This window comes from Puma concolor, chromosome A1 (assembly GCF_028749965.1).
Source record: "Puma concolor isolate L17-30 chromosome A1, mPumCon1.1.hap2, whole genome shotgun sequence".
Lineage (NCBI taxonomy): Eukaryota > Metazoa > Chordata > Mammalia > Carnivora > Felidae > Puma > Puma concolor.
In genome coordinates, this window is record NC_141667.1 from 97,757,474 (window position 1) to 97,779,474 (window position 22,001).

Here is a 22,001-nt window from a genome sequence, read left to right on the forward strand (position 1 = left end):
AAGATCCGAAGTGGACCCGGCACTGGCAGCAGAGAGCCTGATGCGGGGCTTGAACTCATGAACCTGAGATCATGACCTGGGCTGAAGTCAGACGCTTAACAGACTGAATCACCTAGGTGCCCTATAATTCAGTATTGTTGACTATAGTCAGCATGCTGTACATTAGATCCACTGAACTTATTCATGTTATAGCTGGAGTTTGTACCCTTTGAGCAACATCTTCCTATTTCCCCTACCCTCCAGCCCCTGGCAACCACCATTCTATTCTAAGAGTTCAGCCACCCTCTTTTTTTTAGATTCCAGGTGTAAGAGATATCCTGCAGTATTTAGAGAATGACCATTTTGAAAACATTTGATAGACATTATAACATTGCTTTCCAACAAAGTACCACAGTACTTTTATTCCACTGGTGTATGAGAATTCTCACGTACTTTCACAACTTTTCCTTATACAGCTTAAAAAAAAAAACAAACCTCTGTTAATATCATAGGCAAATTGTCTCATTTTAACTTGAATTTCTTTGGTTATTAAAGAAATTAATTTTTAAATGTTTTATATTCCATTTGTATTTTCTCTTTTGGGAATGTTTGTGACTTTTTACATTTACGGAAGTTTGTGTTTTCTTGCTGAAATCAGTTTTTTGTTTGCTGTTTTGGTCAGAAGGCTCTTTTTCAGCCTGAAATGTGCTATATATTTTTCTCTAAGTGTAGTGCTTTGATTTTCTTCCATATAATTCCTGAACTGTTGTGAGATTACTGTGTGTGTTATGTTATATCTAAATCAGAGGAGTGGGTTTTTTTCCAGGTTTTTGATTCATGGACCTCTTTGAGATTCTGAGAACTATGAATTTATATATGCACAAAAATTTGGGAAGAATTAATTTTTATAATATTAGACACTGATTACACATTTTTTTTTATGTGATTACACATAGAAACATACTTGAGAAACATTCTTTACCAACCTGTGTCTCTCTCATTAATTTTTTAATGTTTTATTTAGTTTTGAGAGAGAGAAAGAGAATGAGCAAGGGAGGGACAGAGAGGGGGGGACAGAGGATCTAAAGCGGGCTCTGCATTGACAGCAGTGAGCCCGAGGCAGGGCTTGAACTCACAAACCATGTGATCATGACCTGAGTTGGACACTCAACCAACTGAGCCACCCAGGCACCCTGATCTGTCATTAATTTTTAATGTAAAAATTAATACCTACTTTATGATGAAAAGGAAATAGAACAAAAATTTCTAAGCAGAGCAAAATTTCAACTTCAACTCAGCAGATCACTAATTTCAATGTGAAAACTGTTGTGGTTTGACTTATAGAAGTAGGAGAAAGTTTTGAGTGGTTTTTATATGACAATATATGGGTCATGCTTGATATCCAGTCAGCTTTGATTTTTGTTTCGGTGGCAGAAGTGTTGTAAATCCTGGCTTGCAAAAGCACACCATAGCAAATGAGTTGAGACATAGTTGACTTCAGGGTGAATAATTTTCTCTGTCCCCAACTCACTGAGGCTATTATCTTTGGCAAAGTCAAAGACTTGGATGTTCATCCATATTGCCTGATTTTAGATTATTAAATCCACATTTCAATCTTAAGATTATATTGATTATGAATAACCTTTAAAAGTTTGGCATATGTTTGCTTCTGCCTGCCAAGAAGTTGGAAAAAGTTTGGGCACTCTTAACTCCGGATTGGGGAAAGTCTTTCTTTAATGTTAGAAGGATACTGACCTCCTAATGACCCTTTCCCATAGAACAAGGGCGCTTCATTCTTCAGCAGCATACATAATATTGACTGCGGGGCTTTAGCCAAGAGATATGGCCAAAAATATTGTCCAAGTATGCTAAACTGTGATTGAGAGAGCTTTCCTGTCCTATTTGGAAAAAAAAAAAAAAAACAGTAAAATTTCTTGCCCAAATTTAATCAAGCATTTCAAAACTTTCCTCTGGGAATCCAGCAAATTTCTATTCAGTAAATGAAGAACTACTTTCATTCTGCTCCTGTTCCTTGATGAAAGATCCTAACAAATGATTCAGCCCCTCTGGCCTTGAAGTTGATGCTTCCCATAGCATTAGGCAAGCCATCATTTGGGATCAGTGATGCTACATTCGGCACCCATAACTGCTGGTAGAGAAAGTATCCAGTCACAGTGATATCTGGAGCTTCTTATCCAAAGCAGCAAAAACAAATGGACAGCCAAATGTCAGGGATACTTGGTCTGTGCCCAAGGTTGTGCAACTTTCTTCTAGTCAGATATTTACTTGGAATACCATTTTCAAGATAATGGTAGTTTTTGAAAATTTCAAGAGGGTCTTATGAACTAGGAATCCCAGTAAGAGGGGTGGCTGTGCTGAGAGCATCAGAGGCCTCACTAGCTAGCTGCAAAGTTATCAGTTACTCTTGGACCTGCTTCAAAATATTAAAATTTTAGAAGAGATGGCAGTTATGGAGTGAGTGACATCATTTGCAATAGGAGCTCCTTCACCTGCTTCAGTTTTTCTTCGTTCCAAACCACAAAGCACGTTATCATTTCTAGGGGACATGGCTTCTCCAAGTTCTTTTCCCTTCTGTATAGTTTTTCTGCATTTCAACTTGGTAAACAGCCTATAGGTTATTTTAAGACATTTCAAAGGGTCAATATATCACAGTGTTTCTTCTTTTTTTCACTTATTTTATACTTAATTACACTTAAATAAACAAAAGCAGAACCCCTAGTCATAATGGTAGGAATGTTTTTTTTTCTTTCTCATCAATGGGAAACTCTTCTGGATGTTAGAACATGACAATAGTGACAATCAAGTATTATCTGATGATGTAAAATATTTTAAAAACTTAATAACTTTAAAACTTAAAACTTCTGCCCTATGGATTCAACTTCAAGAGGAAAGTTGAAGGGAAAACTCACTCTACACCCCACTTTCACAGATACCATGAAGGCCAATGGTCAATGAGCCAAAGATTAAGAACCTCTGATTTAAAATGATACTTTACTCCAAGTATTACCAAGACCACCCAGACTGATTATTGAATAATTATTATTGAATAATATTTATATTATTATTATTATTAAATACTCTTTTCATTTTCACTTTATAGAACCACTTTAATTATTTTTTAAGTTCTTATTACTACTGTGATCTGTCTTGGTGCATCTGTTTTAGTCTCACTTAGCTGCTCTCATGTTAGCATCTCACTGTTGTAATGTGTAATGTGTTGTAAATATAAATTTTAGAGTATGTTTAAATACCTGGTAGAAATAGTTATCCACCTGTCCATTCTATTTCCTTTGCAAAGTTTTCTTCACTGTCCCACCGTTTAAATTTTTTTCTGAGCTCTAGAATTATTTTGTTAAATAAAAAAAAAAACTTCATAAATTAGATTGAATGAGATTAAACCCTAATATTAATTTGGGAAGAATGAAAGTATCCAGTCTTCTCACTTGGTTACTTAAAGTTGCCCTTAGCTTACTGATGCTTTTTCATTTTTTAAAAAATTACTTTTCTTCTTTATTTCATTTTGGATAGATTTTATTGCTATACCTGTAAGTTTATTATTTCTTTATCAGTGGCTAATCTTCCATTAATTCTATTCAGCATATTTTCATCTCACCCTTTGTAGGTTTTCATTTTTAGAAGTTCATTTGGGTCTTTTTTATGTCCTCCATGTGTCTAGTCAACTTTATGAACATAAAGAATACAGTTAAAGTAACTTTTAATGACTTCTGCTAATTCCAACATCTATGTCAGTTCTTGGTTGGTTGTGACTAAATGATTATTCCCTTTACAATGGGGCATGTTTCCATGACTTTTAATCTTTGATTTGATGCCAGATATTATGCATTTTGCCTCATTAGGTGCTAGATATTTATGTATTATTATAAATCTTCTTGCTTCGTTCTGAGATGTAGTTACTTAGAAATAGTTTGATCCTTCTGGGTATTGCTCTATAATTTATTAGGCAGGTCCAGACCTGTGCTGAGCCTAGGGCTAATTATTCTCCACGACTGAGTCAGAACCTCCCCAGTAATCTACATGGTGCTCTGTGAATCTGGCTGGAGGGAGCAGGTGCTATTCCCAACTCTGTGTGAAATGCAGTTAGTTCCCTCAGTCTCCCTAGACCCTCAGTTCTACCTTCTCAACTCAGAGATTCTGTTGGGCTATTACCTTCCCTTCTCTGCACCAGGGCCTGGAAACTCTCTCAAGGTAGTAAGCTAGGTTAATGACCAGACTCACCTCCTTTGTTTCCTACCCCTCAGGGATCACTGTCCTTTCCCTGGTATTCCGTGTTTTGAAAACTTTTGTTTCATTTATTCTTTCTGGTTTTCTTTAGGTTGTTTTAGGCAGGAGGGCAAGTCTACTCTGCCTGCTACTCCATCTTGGCTGCAAGCAGAAATACTCAAAGAAAATTTTATTGTGCCTTTACTTTTTTGATCAAGATTTTCCTGCTTATTTTCTATTTTCAAGGGTATTGAAAGGGTATCTGGTATTGTAGACCCAGCTTTCTGAAACATAATATTGTGAATCTTATAACTCTTCTTTTCAAAAAGTTTTTCTTCTGCATTCAACTTTGTAACCACCTATAGAGAAATTATATATGTTGATCTGTACATTTAATTATCTTTAATGTTACCAACATTCCTTTTATTATATAGGTTCGCCATTCTTCAGTTCCTAATTTTAATTAATCTTTTGGTTGGTTGCTTAATATTTTAAAGTAATTTTCAGCAGAGGTACATAAATGATGAGTTTTAAAAAAAATCTTTGCATATGAAAGAGTATCAACTACCTTCAAGCATAGATAATAATTTCACAATTCTTGCCAAATCTCTTCTCCTCAAGATTCTATAGACATTTCTCTATTGTCTTCTGGTAAGTACCATTATAGCAAAGGTTTTCCTACAAACGAAAAAGAAGGCTGAGATTGCCATCCTGGTATCTGACAAGGCAGAATTTATGTCAAAATTTGTGGTAAATATAACAGTGGGGACAGTGCAAGTGATTTCTTCCTTGACCTAAGTCTCTAGAAGCGTGTTGCTTAATTTACAAATGTGTTAGGTTTTCTCTAGTTATTGATTTTTAGCTTAATTCTCTTGTGGTCAGAGGACATACTTTTATTACTGAGTCCTTTTAAATTTGAGCTTGGCTCCACATATGATCTTTTGTGGTGTCTGCGCCATGGAAACTTGAAAAGAATGTGTATTCTGTAGTTGTTAGGTGCAGTGTTAGGTTTTTCGTGATGATCCAATCAGAAAATATTTTATTTTAGGAGGTGAGTTTATATATATTGCTATGACTGGTATTTTTATTCCTAGCTTCGTCGTATTGTTTTGTGTTATATTTACTAAGATCTTTGACCTTTGATTTTTTAGTTCTTTTAATATTTAGAATGAGTTACATTTTATTCTGGTGTTCATTATACTAATATCTTTACAGACAGTCCTTGGTTTATAATTTTTTGACTTCATGATGGTGCAAAAATGGTACACATTCAGTAGAAACCACACTTTAAATCTTGACTTTTGATCTTTTCCCCCACTAGTAATATGCGGTACGATGCTGCTGGCAAGCTCGCAGCCAGTCAAAGCAATCTTGAGAGTATGAACAACTGATACGTGGACAACCATTTTGTTTTTCACTTGCAGTACAGTATTTATTAAATTACATGATGTATTTAACACTTTGTTGTAAAATAGGCTTGTGTTCGATGATTTGCCCTATTGTAAGCTAATGTGAGTGTTCTGAGCGCATTTAAGGCAGGCCAAGCTATGATGTTCCATAGGTTGGGTGTATTAAATGCATTTTCAGTTTATTCTATTTTCAACTTCAAATGGGTTTATTGGGACATATTCCCATTATAAGTCAAGGAGGATCTGTATATAATTTTCTTAGTCCTCCTCTTTTACTTAGGTTCTACTACCTGGCATCTTTGACTTCTGCTTATTACCTTCGAGGAAACTAACTAGCATATTGAACTTTCACCTCTCGTGTTTTACCCTTTCTTCCAGTTTTATTCTTAGTTGTATTATTTCTACCTAATCAGAGCATGTAATATACATGATACTGTTCTTCTATCCTTACTCACAATTTTATTTTAGAACAATATATTCCCTGCTAACCCCTTGTCCTTTTCTAAAATGTTCTCAACTATCTCTTAGTTGAAGGAATTAATTCTTAAATAGATTTCTCAGGATTCTTTGAATTCTTGCATATTTATTGAAGCATTTTCTATAACCTTGATAATTGAAAAACAGTTCAACTGATATTAAATCCTTGTTACATACTTTCTTTGCTTGAGTTTCTTGAAAATGTTATCCCACTCTTTGTTTTTTTATGCTGCTGTTGGTAAGCTTAATGTCAACCTGATTTCATTTCCTTTGCAAGTGATTTGGTCCTTTTGCCTGGAGGCTCAGAAGATTTTAATTATTACTATTATTATGATTTAAAGTCTAAGACATTTACTAGCTCTGTCTCAAAGTGACTGTGCTGGGTCAATTTTCTTAAATGTACAGTGAGTTCTTTCAGTCTGTACATTCAGGTCTTTCATTTCAGAGAGCTGTGAATTACAGTTTTAAATGTTTAACTGTTTTGTGTTTCTTCTTCAGTGACTCCCATTATAGATATTATTGAATCTTATTTATATATCTTTTGTTTGTGTTTCTCTCTGGCCCTTTTTCTTTATTCTAATTATCTTCTCTCTCTTCATTTTTTTTTTTTTTAATTTTTTTTTTTCCACGTTTATTTATTTTTGGGACAGAGAGAGACAGAGCATGAACGGGGGAGGGGCAGAGAGAGAGGGAGACACAGAATCGGAAACAGGCTCCAGGCTCTGAGCCATCAGCCCAGAGCCTGACGCGGGGCTCAAACTCACGGCGCGAGATCGTGACCTGGCTGAAGTCGGACGCTTAACCGACTGCGCCACCCAGGCGCCCCTCTCTCTTCATTTTTTATCCTTTACATGCCTTCACATACTTTCAGTTATGTATACTATCCCTTCATTTATGAGATTTTGTCTTTTCTTTTAGTTTCTTAGTTCGTTGTCAGAGTTTTAAAATTTTTGATTCATGGTATTTTTTTATATTGGCAGTTGCTGATTTAATTCTATTTAATTCATGTTGAAATATCATGTAACCATTTTTTTCTGCTTTGTGCTTTCTTTTCTTTCTTTTTCTTTTTCTTTCTTTTGTTTTTGTTGTTGTTGTTTGTTGTTTGCTGTAGTGGGGAGAATGCTTTCATTTGCCCAAAAGTTTTAATTCTCATCTCCTATTTTTTAAACTCCCATATTAACTTGGTTTAGATGCTGGGTTCTTTTTGTTGTTCACATGTACATAGGTCAGCCTTTCCTGGACATGATGGGCAGGCAGTCTGTGCAGATGGGATTTGGATAGTTTCATTTATTTCTTAGTTCAAGAGTACCTTCTTTTACTGCAAAATAAAATATACTTTTTAAAAAAAAGGGAGGGTCAGAGAGAGAGAGAGAGAGAGAGAGAGAGAGAATACCAAGCAGGCTCTGCACTTGTGAGTATGGAGCCTGACGCTGGGTTTGAACTCACGAACCATGAGATCATGACCTGACCTGAAACCAAGAGTCAGATGTTTAACCGAATGAACCACCCAGGCACCCCAAGAAGTGCACTTTTAAAAATAAACGTTCCCATGGGGCGCCTGGATGGCTCAGTAGGTTGAGTGTCCAACTTCGGCTCAGGTCATGATCTCACAGTTCGTGAGTTCAAGCCCCGTGTCGGGCTCTGTGCTGACAGCTCAGAGCCTGGAGCCTGCTTCGGATTCTATGTCTCCCTCTCTCTGCCCCTTCCCTGCTCATGCTCTGTCTCTCTTTGTCTCTCAAAAATGAATAAACGTTAAAATAAATAAACAAACAAACAAATAAATGTTCCCTTGTCTTTCTGGTCCACCTTCTTGTGATTCTATGATGCTCGGTTGTTTCAGTAGGACCCTGATCTTTTGCCCTTCCTTCTTTCCCTTTACTATCCACCTTCCAACTGCTCCTGTCAGAATTGGTGCCTGCCTGAGAGTGCCACTCTTGTCCTGCACACTGTCCAAGCCCTTCCTTTTGAACCCTCAGTAACCTGTTCTCTGATCCACTCAGTATCAGAACTGTATCTCAATCTTTTATCACTCCGGGTGGGGCCCTCTATTTCTGGGGTGTATATTTCCAAGCACAATGTGAGTCCTTCCCTCTTGTGCTCCCTGACCCTCTTTTGCATAATCCCAGCCTGACTCTCCTCTAGTTGACACTGGTGCTGACTCTTCAGGCCTCAGATGCTTATTTCCTCACAGCCATCCAGGGTTTAAGCACGTTCTATCTCCCGCGTGTGTTGTAGGCTTTAGCCATGGAGTGATTTTACTTTCTTTCCTCTTCAAGATGGTTTCTAGGGAGAATTTGTGGAGAGATTAAAATTTACATGGCCACCGTTATTCTGCAGAAATCTTGAAACTCACATGTTCTTAGGCTCTTGCTCCAGTTTAAGAAAACAGCCCTAGAAACTCTAGAAGAAGCATGTAAGTGTGCAACCATATCATAAGTATGGTTATAAGTATGGTCATGAAGATGGTAGGTACTTCTGTCCAGTAGCCCTGCGTTCAAAGACTGCCAAGGGAATATATATGTGTTTGTAAGTTAAAGCAAAATGTTTAAGAAATGATGTATTATTCTTTGATTCTCTACCGACGTTTTTAGTAAACCTGCTTCTACCCTAAGCCCACAGTATGTAGCGCTCTGAGGTTTGGTTCAGATTTTTTTACCCCCTTTGGTCAGGTGGGTTCACATGCAAGGATGCTCCATACTATGTCTAGTTTCTTCTGTTTCCTCTTGTGGAGGCTAGTGTTTGCTGCCTTGGTGGACATGGGGCGGGGTTGGGGGGGGATGTAACTGGGAGGAGGGAGGAAGAACCGTGACGGGCTAGTTCTGAAGACAGCTAATGGGAGTTCATTGCCCTTTTTATCTGTAGTGTGATCTCTGAGTCCCATAGTTAGAGGTAGACAAAGCAAATCCATCTTTTTCTGTTTTCTTTGGGACCAGGTTTTGATTCTTATGGTAGAATTCAAGAGTATGTTGTTCATGTCTTCAGCACTGGCATTAGTGAAAATCCCCTGGAGACTTTGGCATCTGGTCTTTAGTTTCCAGTGCGCTTGCCAGTTTTCATCTTTTTGTAATTCTTCATGGGTGTTATCATGGAAATTGGAAGAAAGGCATATTAGGCCCTGCTGGTTTGCCCTGAGACTAACCCGGAAGTCCTACCAATTATTTTTCAGTAATGAATAGGAAAAGATGATATTTAGGGGACTGATGCAGTTATTCTTAGTAATATAACTTATTTCTTAAGTAGCCTACTTTAAAAATTTAATAAGATTTCTTAATAAAAATATACATGAAAACAATCTCTCCATATATAACTTTATATCAAGTGAATTTAAGTTACATATTTCCTCACCACATTTAGTCAAAATCTTGTAATTCCCATGCCTAAATTCTTTATTCATGGTTATGTGTGCATGTTAAAATGACTTTTTAAGGAACATGGGATTTATGCAAACCCAGTCACCTGGACCCACATAACAAGGAAAAGAAGTCCCTCCAGGAATTTCACTGATACAGTTGACCCTTGAATGGCACAGGTTTGAACCACATGGGTCCACTTATACACAGAATTTTAAATATAAATACAGCGCAGTACAGCAAATGTATTTTGTTTTTTCTAGTTTACTTGGTTATAAGAACATAGTATATACCACATATAACATATAATACACATGTTAATCAACCACTTATGTTATTGGCAAGGGTTCTGGTCAACAGTAGGCTATTAGTAATTAAGTTTTGAGGGAGTCAAAAGTTGTACATGGAGGTTTGACTTCACAGGGGTCAGCACCCCTAATCCTCAAATTGTTAAAGGGTCAACTGTATAACGGCTAAAAATGTGACCTTTGTGGTTAGATCTGATTTAGGTCTTATCTCTTCCATTTGTTATTTGTGTGACCTTGGGCAAGTTACTTACCATCTATAAGCGTCCGTTCCCTCGTGTGTAAAATGTAACATTAGGAGTACCTACCTCATAGGCACTTACGTGAGCATTTAGTGAAAGACTATGTATAAAACACCTAGCTAGCGTAGTGCCTGGAATACGGTCACAGCTCAGTTGCTCGAGATGAAGGTGGTAACGATGATGGTGATGCTCACAAGGAGGTAACAGGACGGATATTACTATGTGGGTGTTTCTTGAGTTTTTTAATCAGAAACTTTTTTTTTTTTTTTCAAAATCTCATCTGCAAAAATACCATCATGCCTATTTCTATTCTAAATATTTGATACTGCTTTTCAGGGTGTGGCTTTTTTTTTTTTTTTTTTTTAATTTTTTTTTTCAACGTTTATTTATTTTTGAGACAGAGAGAGACAGAGCATGAACGGGGGAGGGGCAGAGAGAGAGGGAGACACAGAATCGGAAACAGGCTCCAGGCTCTGAGCCATCAGCCCAGAGCCCGACGTGGGGCTCGAACTCACGGACCACGAGATCGTGACCTGGCTGAAGTCGGACGCTTAACCGACTGCGCCACCCAGGCGCCCCAAGGTGTGGCTTTTTATGACAGATGGTCAGCAGCTAGTGGCAAAATGAGTATGGAATTTAATAGCATTTCATTTATTTATGGGGAATGTTTTACTGCCCCACCCTTCAGCTAGTTGGAAAATGAAAGTCAAACACTGGAAACTCTATTTATAAACGGACAGTGCTGTGATCTCAGTGTCTGAAACTGTAGACTTTTAGAAAATATTTATAGCGTATTGGAAACTAGTCACTGATCAGTGTCCTGTTATTTTTAAAGCAAATCCGGAGAATATGAAATTTGAGATAAGTTAAAATTGAATACTAAAATATCATCAAAGATAATTAACTGCATACCACATTATGTAAGTTTTTAACAGAAGAGGGTGGAGGAAATGATTATCTCTTTTGTTAGTGGAGGCATTTGAAGTTAATAGAGATATTTGGTAATAGAGCCTTGAAAATAAGCTGAATGAATGGAAACGTAAGACATTCAAGGCGATAGTGAGGCCACGCCCACATCTTACTAAGGAGACAGATTAGCATAGTGGTGAGAAGTTGGGAATTCAGGAGTTAATTTGCCTGAGTCTCAAACCCAATTCTATCACCTGTTCAACCACATGATCTTGCAAATCATTTAGTTTCTCCGTGCCAAGGTTGTATCTATGTCCTAGTGTCAAGGATTAAATACAATAATACATGTAGAGCATCTAAAGTGATATGTGGCACATAATAAATGCTCTATTAATACTAGCTACTGTTATTCAAAGTAGCCTGGCCAAAACAAACTGCAACATAAAACTGCAACCAAACTCCAGTTTGGCTGTTACAGACATGGATGAAACATGCCCATTTCACTGGTTTAGAGATAGGTCTCTGTCATTAAGCGGTCAATGCGAACAACATGCTACGGTTCTTTTTCTTCACAGAGTTCTTTGCCTACTTACTGCCAAAATCATTAATGTAAGCTGGGGTGGGTAGTGAGCATTGCACAGCAAAGATCTTTGAACAGTCCTTTAGGTGCCTATCTTAAGAAGCTAATTAGAGAGCTCTGCTTTGTCCCTATCAGTCTGGAGCCCAAACATTTGCCATAGTAAAAACTTCCATTACCTTGCCATAATAAAATGAGGTCATTTACATGAACTTGTGTGATTATTGAAAACTCATTTCCCACAAACATCATCAGTCATTATTCAGAGATTTAAATTTCACAAATGGAATGAACAACCTAATGAAGATAGTGTTGCTTGTATAGCAAACTACACCATGTCCTTTAATCTGAAAAATAGGGAAAATCCCTAGATAACAGATGACATTATATCGTTTTTATATGCAGTTCATGATAAGTAGACTGTGCGACTTAGCTATTTTTGACACTGATACTTTTCTGAAACAAGAGTCTCACATGGGAGAGAATATGTTACACGTCTTAGAAACTGAAGTTATAGCTACACCAGTATATTTCATAAGGGGAATTCTTACCAGCAAGAAGAATGGTTGGGAATATAAATGTTCCACTGTTCCATATTATTCTTATATGCGTGTCTCAGGTTATAGTCTTGTATGTGTGGTTATATTCTTTCCATGTCCACAGAGTCACGATCCCATTCTGAAATAAAGGTGTTCTTGTTTTTAAGCTACCAGCTTATTCAGCACATATTGTATCTCAAGCTTTATGTGTATGTGCTTTATGTAGGCTACCTCATTGAATTCTCAAAACAGTTCTGTAAGAAGGTACTTTTATCCACCCTCTGCTAGTGAGTGGGAAAAAAGGCTCTGGATTATAGAGCCTTGTGGACTTGAGATGAAGACCCTGAAAGGCTATGCCCTTACAGACTGTGCAGGACTGCATGTCAGAGAGTGGGGTCTTGAGAACTGGTCAGGAGGAGGACCACAAACTACTGAAGCAGTTCACAGTCTACTTTCTAGTGCTTTGGTTGTATGGAAATAAAACTTCCGAACAGTATAAGGTACAAAATTATCATGAGGTACTACAATATTTGTCACATTACCTATAAATACATAGATACATAAAGAAGATAGAAGCTAACACATGTTGTAATATAACAATAATCCGTCCCCATAAGCATTTATGAGTTTGATGAAGCCACTATTTATGTATAAGATTGTGGTGATCACACATTTAATTTCACTGAAGACTGTGTCATGAACACAAAACACTTTTTTTTTCCATCTCACTTTGGTACACATATCTCTGGGGAATAAACTGCATCATATGCAAAACAGTTGTGTTCAACGTACTTATATCCCTATACAGGGGTGTTTTAAAGGGACTGATGGTAGGGAGTTATCAATGGGTTTCCTAAGGTACTTTCTGAGGCCTAGGATGTATTTTCAAGGGGAAGCCATTATCATTATACATGGGCTCATTACATAAGTGTCCTAGAAGCTAGTCACCCATCTTTTGCTCTATTGAAGAAAATCAAGAAGTTAGAACATATAATCACATGTGACTTCCTGTAACAAGTCTCAAGATTAGTGATTCTCACCCTGAGCTGTGTGTTAGAATCAGCTGCATTTGTGACAAGGGTACCAAGATAGTTCACCTGGGAAAGAATAACCTTTTCAATAAATAGTACTGGGATAACTGGATATCCACATGTGAAAGGATGAAATTGGATCCCTACCTCACAGCATACACACAAATTCACTTAAAATGGGTCAGAGACCTAAGTGTAAGAGCTAAAACTATAATGCTCTCAGAAGAAAATGTAGAAGTAAATCTCTGCGACCCTGGATTAAGCCCTGGTTTCATAGATAAAACACCAAAAGCAACAAAAGGAAAAATAGATAAGTTGGAACACATCAAAAATTTTGAACCTTTGTTCTGCAAATGATACTATCAAGAAAGCAAAAACAAAACAAACAAACAAACAAAAAAAAACCAACCCAGAGACTTGGAGAGAACATTAACAAATCACATATCTGATAAGGGACTTGCATCCAGAATATATCCAGAATATATACAACCCAGTTACAAATTATAAAAAGACAATCCAATTTAAAAATGAGCAAAGTATCTGAATAGACATTTCTCCAAAGAAGCTATACAAATAGTCGATATCCACATGAAAAGGAAAATGTAAATCAAAACCACAGTGAGATACCACTTCATACTAAGATGGCTATAATCAAAAAGACAGACATTAACAAGTGATACTGAGGATGTGGACAAATTGGAATGCTCATACCGGGCTGGTGAGAGTGTAAATGGCACAGCTGCTTTGGAAAACAGTTTGGCAGGTCTTTAAATGTTAAATATAGAATTACCATATGATCCAGCAAGTCCAGTCCTAGGTATATATGCAAGAGAAATGACAACAAGGGTCCATACAATAACTTGTACATGAGCAGCCATAACAGGATTATTCATAATAGCCAAAAAGTGGACCAAATGTCCATCAACTGATGGGTGGATAAAGAAAACATGTTATATCCGTACAATGAAATATTATTCAGCCATTTAAAGGAATGAAGTGCTTGATAAATGTTACAACAGGGATGAACCTTGAAAACATAGTTAAAGTGTAACTAAGTTACACTTAGTTAAAGAAGCTAGTCACATAAGACCACATATTCTATGATCCCATTTCTATAAAATGTCTGGAATAGGCACATCTGAAGGAACGCTACAGATTAGTGATTGCCTAGGGCTTCTGCGAGGGTACATAATTTTTATTTAGTATGGGAAAAAAATAAAATTTGATTTTGTTTTATTGGATGTTATTTTATAATTCTGAATACTCTAAAAATATTTAACCGTACACTTTATTTTTTTTTATGTTTATTTATTTTGAGAGAGAGTATGGGGGAAGGACAGAGAGAGAGGAGAGAGAGAATGCCAAGCAGGCTCCGCCCTGTTAGCACAGAGCCTGTTGCAGGGCTCAGGCTCACAAACAGTGAGATCATGACCTGAGCTAAAATCAAGAGTGGGATGCTTAACCGACTGAGCCACCCAGGCACCCCCTAACTGAACACTTTAAATGGGTGAATTGTATGATTTGTAAATTATATTTTAATAAAGCTAATTTAAAACAAATTACTTTTATAAATCTGCATGCCCAGGCTGAAGCACATGTCAATGAGATCACGCTCTTTTGGTGGAACTCATGCATCAGTATGTTTTAAAGCTTCCCAGGTGATTGCATTGTGTAGCCAGGGTCAAGAACCATCGCTCTAGAATCAGGTCTAAACTAAATGAATTTCTAATTTAGGAAACGCTGAAGGAGTTCCAGTCCTGTGTAGCAGGGCTCCAAGGGACTTTCTCCAATCTTGCTACTCAAAGTGTGGTCCTCAGACCAGCAACAACCATACTACCCGGGAACCTGCTAGAAATGCAGATTCCTGGCCCCACCTGCTCAAATAAATCAGATCCACAGTTTAACAGGATCTCCTAGGGATCTGCATGTACATTAATGTTTGAATAGCTCTGTTCCAGAGCAGTGGTTGCAACCCAGTGCCTCTCGGTTGCACACTGGAATCAGCTAGGAGTTCAAAAAAGTACTGATGCCTGGGTTCTGCCCCACAGTGATCTTTCTGGTTACAAGATGTAGTCGGAGCATCTGGATGTGAAAGCTCCTCAGGTAATTCTTTATTTTTATTTATTTTTGACAGAGAGAGAGAGAGAGAGAGACAGGTAGAGCATGAGTTGGAGAGGGGCAGAGAGAGGGAGACACAGAATGAGAAGCAGCCCCAGGCTCTCAGCTGTCAGCACAGAGCCTGACATGGGGCTCAAACCCACGAACCACGAGTTCATGACCTGAGCGAAAGTCTGGCACTTTTCTGACTGAGCCACCCAGGTGCCCCGCTCCTCGGGTAATTCTAATGTGAGATAAAGTGAGAATAACTTCAGTTACAATACTGTTCGGAGACATTTAATGGTGAAGAGAAGATATGATAGTTAAAGGTAAAATAAATACATAAATATGTGAAAAAACTGCATAAAAAAGTAGAGGTTATTGGTGACAAAAATTTCCAGAGGCGCAGAGAAGAAAGGATGGCACTATGATGGCAGTGCAAGAGGTTTGCCCTAAAAATACACAGGAAGAGGAAAAGATAAAAAAAGAAAAGCCTAAGCATTTTTCTCTCCAGGTACAGGAGTGAGATCTTTTATATGATTATTAGAGACTACTCAACTTTAAGATGATGAAGGATTTGTGAGCCTTTAAGAGTATTTTAAACTGCACTGAAAACAGGTGCCTGCTCATTGAACTTTCCTCTCTTTTAATCTGACAAGAGAATGTCAGTTTATTAATCCAGTGGTAGAGATTTTTCTCCCAGTAACCAGAGCGCTGGAGTCCAGTTTCTTGGTTCTGGGGAAACCGAGTTCCTCCTGGGAGCTGAGCCGAGTCAGGGAGGTGTTTATTCTTCCTTCCAGGCATCGTCATTATTGGGCTACACTTCTTTTTTTTTTTTTTTTTTTTTTTTTAATTTTTTTTTTCAACGTTTATTTATTTTTGGGACAGAGAGAGACAGAGCATGAACGGGGGAGGGGCAGAGAGAGAGGAAGACACAGAATCGGAAACAGGCTCCAGGCTCTGAGCCATCAGCCCAGAGCCTGACGCGGGGCTCGAACTCCCGGACCGCGAGATCGTGACCTGGCTGAAGTCGGACGCTTAACCGACTGCGCCACCCAGGCGCCCCTGGGCTGCACTTCTATAGTGACCAGTAGTTCTCTGCCCTGTGCTGGTCACTTGAGAATCATGACTCTAAACTATTCCCTATGCAATACTATGGAACTTGCAGGGCTGGTCTTTGAGATCCCCGTTTATCACCCGACTCCCCAACACCCCTCACCTGCCAGGTTCTCCTGTGTTCTTCTCCGGAGGCTTGAGTCCCCTTCTCCCATCCAGCATCAGTGTGCTGTGCCCTGGTCTCCACTGCAGTGAGCCACACGGTTTCTGTGCCTTCCTGAGTGGATGTGTATATGTGTATATGTGTGTGCATAATCACTTTCGTGAAACTGTACCCGTAACTTAGTGCAGCATAGCTGTTAAAGGAAACCCACAGTCCCTCCCTCTCTCCCTACCCCCTTGTTTCCTTCTCCCTCTTCTTCCTCCTCCCCCCCCACCCCCGCCTTTTCTTCCTCCATCTTCTCTCCCTCCCTCCCCATCCTCCCTCTCCTCCCCTCCTTCTCAGGCATTAAGACCCTGCACCCATTATTGAAACAAAGCCTTTAGTGTTGAGATTTGAGAACCCAGTGACTCTAAACCCATTATTGTGTTTTCTCCGTTTTGGTAAAAGCAATCCTGTTCTTAAATGTGCATGGGAATTCTCAGACTCCTGAGAGGGAATTACATGATCAATCGTTGTGATAACTACATTGTAAGTAGGTAGAATACAATCACATTCCATAAGTTAACATGTTTATTTATTTTTTTTTTTTTTTAATTTTTTTTTTTTTTTCAACGTTTATTTATTTTTGGGACAGAGAGAGACAGAGCATGAACGGGGGAGGGGCAGAGAGAGAGGGAGACACAGAATCGGAAACAGGCTCCAGGCTCTGAGCCATCAGCCCAGAGCCTGACGCGGGGCTCGAACTCACGGACCGCGAGATCGTGACCTGGCTGAAGTCGGACGCTTAACCGACTGCGCCACCCAGGCGCCCCTAAGTTAACATGTTTAAATATTACATGTATGTCCTAGTTTGGATAGTTTTTCCTGTCTTTAAAATCCTGTAAAATATCTGAGTTTTCCCCCTTGTTACGCTTTTAGATGTGTTTGTGGGGCCTTAGAAATTTTTAGAAATTATATACTACTTTTAAAAAATCTTAAAAATGTCCCAATTATCATAATACATACTAGTTATAAAAATTAAAAGTCCTCATAACCTCACTCCACCCATCCATCCCCCCCCCCCCCCCCAGTTAACAGTTTGGTGTATATTTTTTTTTCATATTTCCATAATTACTTCCCATGTAGGTATGTATCTTTTTAAAAATCCACCTGGAGATATTTCTAAAATCCATCATTTCCCAAAAGGCTAGCCCCAAGGAATTAGTACATGAACTTGTCTGGGCTTTTAATTTATATTTTGAGGGGGAGTAACCCAAGATTTATGGTATTTTACTCAGTCCCTAAATGTACATTTGGTTTCTTTGGTTTATTTAATAAATTTCTTGGAGTGACTAAGGGTGTTTGATCACTGTTTTATTCACTGATCACATACTGTCTTCTTGCCTCATATCCGTAACCACATCCTTTTCAAAATATTCCAATGACTACATTTTAAAAAGTAGTATCATAACATGCTCAAGAGAATTGGCTGTTTTTTGTTTGGGTTTTGTTGTTGTTTTTGTTCCTATTTGCATCATGGTGATTCTGCCTGTGGAGATTTTTCCAGGACCTAATCCATCACCAGGATTACTCACAAACTCAGGTATTCCAAACGTCATCTCTTCTTTGTAGTTTCCTTATTTTGAAATATCTGTGACTCTTCTGAGTAATGAAAAAAATATGAATGAGTAACATACAGAGAAACTCTTTCTAAAAGTTATTATAAAAATATCCTTTATTTAACTGTGCCTAATGCTTTGGGGTATTCCAGTGAACTTTGCTTTTAAAGACAAGTGGTTATGTACTAATATCTTGGCCCTGACGTTTTTGGATATTTTTTTGAATTGAATGAATTTTGTTTTGTTTTTAGGTAGTTCAGAAAAATTCTATCTTTATTTTTAAGTCACCTTAAAATTTTAACATGCAGATTTTACTTAGCTAACTGTAAATCTCATCAATAGTATTAACTTTTTCTGAATGATAAGACTTTATAAAATGCATCCATTCTGATTTCCCCTCCTGACTTACTTGCTATTATTATCATCCAGATTTTAACTCTATTTACTTTGAACCCACAAATTAGACATCATCATCATCATCATCATCATCATCATCATCCTGTTTAGATTTTCTCATGTTTACCATTTTCTTTGCTAATCGTGCTTACTTACATTCAGAGTTTCTGGAATCAAACTCCAGTTCCTATCATTTTGGACTGGTTGACAGTCTCCAGGACAATCAGATAGTTAGTTGCCTCAGGAAGAAAATGAGAAAAGTCCTGGGAAATAGCCCCCTCTCCCCAGCAACCCTGCCTCTGGTGCCTGCAAGACTAGAGGCATCCCTGTGTATTTCCCTCCCAGTCTCTAATTGGTGTGTTTTATGGAGTAGAGAACAAGGAAATCTTATAGAATACTAAAGTTAAAAGCACTCACTTTGAAGAGCTGTCATTTATTCTGAGATCATATTCTTCCTACCTTTTTGGCTGTTAAAATCATCTTTATTTCATAAAATAATGCTGATGGTAGTTGAAGCTTGGGGTTTTCTTAATTAAATTTTGCTAAAAAATATTTTTTTTTTTTTTACTTGGCAAATACACAATTCTATGGGCCTTGAAATCCTAAGCCATTGCTGCTGATAGCTACCTGTGATTTTGGGGTGTGGCTATTGGGCTGCCTGAAACCATGTCCTCTTGGTTACATCAGGGACCTTAATGATTATTCAGTTGTATACAAAGCCTACAGTGTTAACAAGTAGTACTTTGCAACCTTTTATTGGGTTCTCAAATAGTCCTCTCCCCACAGTTGAAATTGCATCTAACAACTTCTTATGTAAGGCTGAGTACATACTAGCAAATGTCCTGGGTGCATCATGCACTCCCCACATACATCTGGTGGTGTTAATGCTCTCAATTTTTAAGAACACCATTTTGAGAGTCACATGATCTACGATTTGACCAATAACTTTGTGCCTTCCTTACTTGTAACATAAGGGGTTGGTCTGTGATCCCCAAGTTTCTGTTCACCACTAATGTAGGTTGTGATAGTAGTATTGATGCTGCTATCCTGGCGGATGTTCTTTCCGCGTCTCCCTGTGAATGGTCAGCGTGAAGCCTACACAGAACAACTTGGGTTCTCATTGCCCCTTTGTAAGGAATAGCTGCGTATAAATACAGCCACATCATATTAAGAGAGAGAGAGGGAGATACAGAATCCGAAGCAGGCTCCAGGCTCCCAGCTGTCAGCACGGAGCCCGATGTGGGCCTCGAACTCACGAACCGTGAGATCATGACCTGAGCCGAAGTTGGACGTTTAACCAACTGAGCCAACCAGGTGCCCCAAGGGTCACAGGACTCTTATTTTTTAATTGTCATAATACTTGACACTGGAAGTCTTATCAGATGTTCATCGTTACTATCATGGAGACAAATGATGAATTGAAGACACACCAACTGCAGATTTTAGAGATCTCTGAATGCATGACAAAGTTGTTAATTGGCAGGTTTGTTATTTCCTGTAGTGCAAGAAAGGGAAATATTAAAAATCCTCATATTGATTTGGGAAAGGAAATTAATGTGTCCTAAAAAATTCTCTTCTAGTGAAGGAAGCCCATCCCCCAGAAAGGAGCTGCTGCATAATATCGACCCAAACTTTGTGGATATTTCACCATGTGAGTACCTTGTTTATTGCTACTAAACTGAATCCCTTTGGCTCACGAACACAGTTTTACTGGCTGATGTGTCTCTAGCCTAACGTTCTCCTTTCCACTTGAGTTTGCTGACAGGGTAAACAGTTCTCCATAACACCTGCTGTACTGATCGCATCGTGGCTTCAGTGGCCCAGGGGGTAAATTCTGTTCTTGGCTCTGCCTATTCCTAGCTATGTGATCTTCCAACCATTTCATCTCCCTGCCTCAGCTTTTCCAGAGGGTCCTAGAGGCTCCTGCTCACTGTGGGAGTCATGTTATTGTTGTTGCCTTCTTCTCACCTGAGAGTTCCAGAGCCTTCTTCCAGGAAACCCAAGGGCAAATAAGCTACCACATCATCCGATGGAGCTGGCCAGCTGCTACCCAGCACCTGCTGCATCACACAGGTGTGACTCACCCAGCAATCCTGGAAGTGATTTAGCTTGATTCTGGCTACTGCCTAGATTAAGGCATAGGTAGCCCCATTGATTCTGCAGGGAAGGAAGCCATTTGTGCTCTCTGATCACTACAGTTTGTAACAGTGCTGTGTAAATGCCATGCTAGTGGCCCTGAGGACCCGAGCCTAGTGAGTTTGGGCCTGGAAAGCCTTAACTCTTAGGCCCTTTGTCCAGCCTCCATCATAAAGCCTGGCGTCTTCAGAAAATAATGCTTCTCCGTTTCTTTCATTCATTGTACATTCCCCTCCTTTCTAGGCATACTGCCACCCCCTTTATTCGTTCCTTCCTTCAGCCTCTCCTTACTTCTTTGTCCTCTCCAGTCTGTGTCACAGCCTGGCACAGGGTTTCCTTGCTTAGACAGCAACCCCACAATAACTCTGTCCACGGGCATCCGCGGCCCCACTCTCCCACCTGCCACTCCTTGCCCTGCTAGACGCTTGCCTTTCCTAAAGGAGGCAGATCGTCCTATTTTTGTCTTGAAAATGCTTTTCTCTGTGGCTGAAACACCTTACCCTGCCCTCCCACAGGTTCTCCTCATTCCTTAAAACTCAAAAGAAACGTCCCATCTATGTGAACGCCCCTTGGAGCCCCAGAAAGTCCTTCCTCAGCATCCCTTTGTACGTATCTGTGTGTAAATCCTTCATCGAATTCTCTTATACTGTGCCTTCATTTACCACTAAGCTGAGAGCTCCTGGAAGTCAAGCTCTGTGACTAATTCATCTTTTCATCCTCATAAGTTAACATGAATACCCAGCACTGGGTAGGCCCTTGGTAATAATTACGTGATGACTAATGGAGGAGCGTTGGGATAGAATTAGGACCAGAGTAGAAGCATTAGACTTGGAAAGAAAAGGGCCTGAGGTGGTATGGAGAAATTGGAGTCGCTTATGTCCCTGAGAGAGACAAGGGTACTTCTATGTCCATATGGTAGCCACTAGCCATTTGTGGCCATTGAACATTTGAAATGTGGCTAATTGTGGATTGAGATGTGCTAAAGTATAAAATACACATCAGATTCTGAAGATTTAGTATAAAAAATGTGAAATATATCATAAAATATATTTACTAGTTGAAATGGCAATATTTTGGATATGTTGAGTTAAATACGTTATTATTAATTCCACCTCTTTCCTTTTCCTGTGGTTAATAGAGAATGTAGAATTACATATGAATTTGCATTATATTTCTGTTAGTCTACAAGGATTGTTCTAGAAGGTGCTAGGAAGTGATTTGATCAGCAGTGTGAGAGGAGCAGAGACTCCCGTGACTAGTTACTAAGAACCCAACATCCATGGTTTTTAACCTTTTCTCTGCCCCAGCACAGCAAAGGGGTGTGACACGTTATAGTCCATAACTGGCTCACGAGAGCAGTGATTCTTTTTTATTTATCTATTTATTTATTTTAATGTTTATTTATTTTTGAGACAGAGAGAGACAGAGCATGAATGGGGGAGGGTCAGAGAGAGGGAGACACAGAATCTGAAACAGGCTCCAGGCTCCGAGCTGT

The 22,001-nt window shown here is 38.8% G+C and overlaps 1 protein-coding gene across 1 annotated transcript in view; it reads left to right on the forward strand.

Annotated features, from left to right (window-relative positions):
* ARSB (arylsulfatase B) overlaps positions 1–22,001 on the forward strand; it is a 169,401-nt gene that overhangs the window by 86,262 nt on the left and 61,138 nt on the right. The window contains exon 6 of the mRNA XM_025924146.2: positions 19,951–20,021. Within this exon, the coding sequence (XP_025779931.1) occupies positions 19,951–20,021 (71 nt within the window). The remainder of the gene's footprint in view (positions 1–19,950; positions 20,022–22,001) is intronic.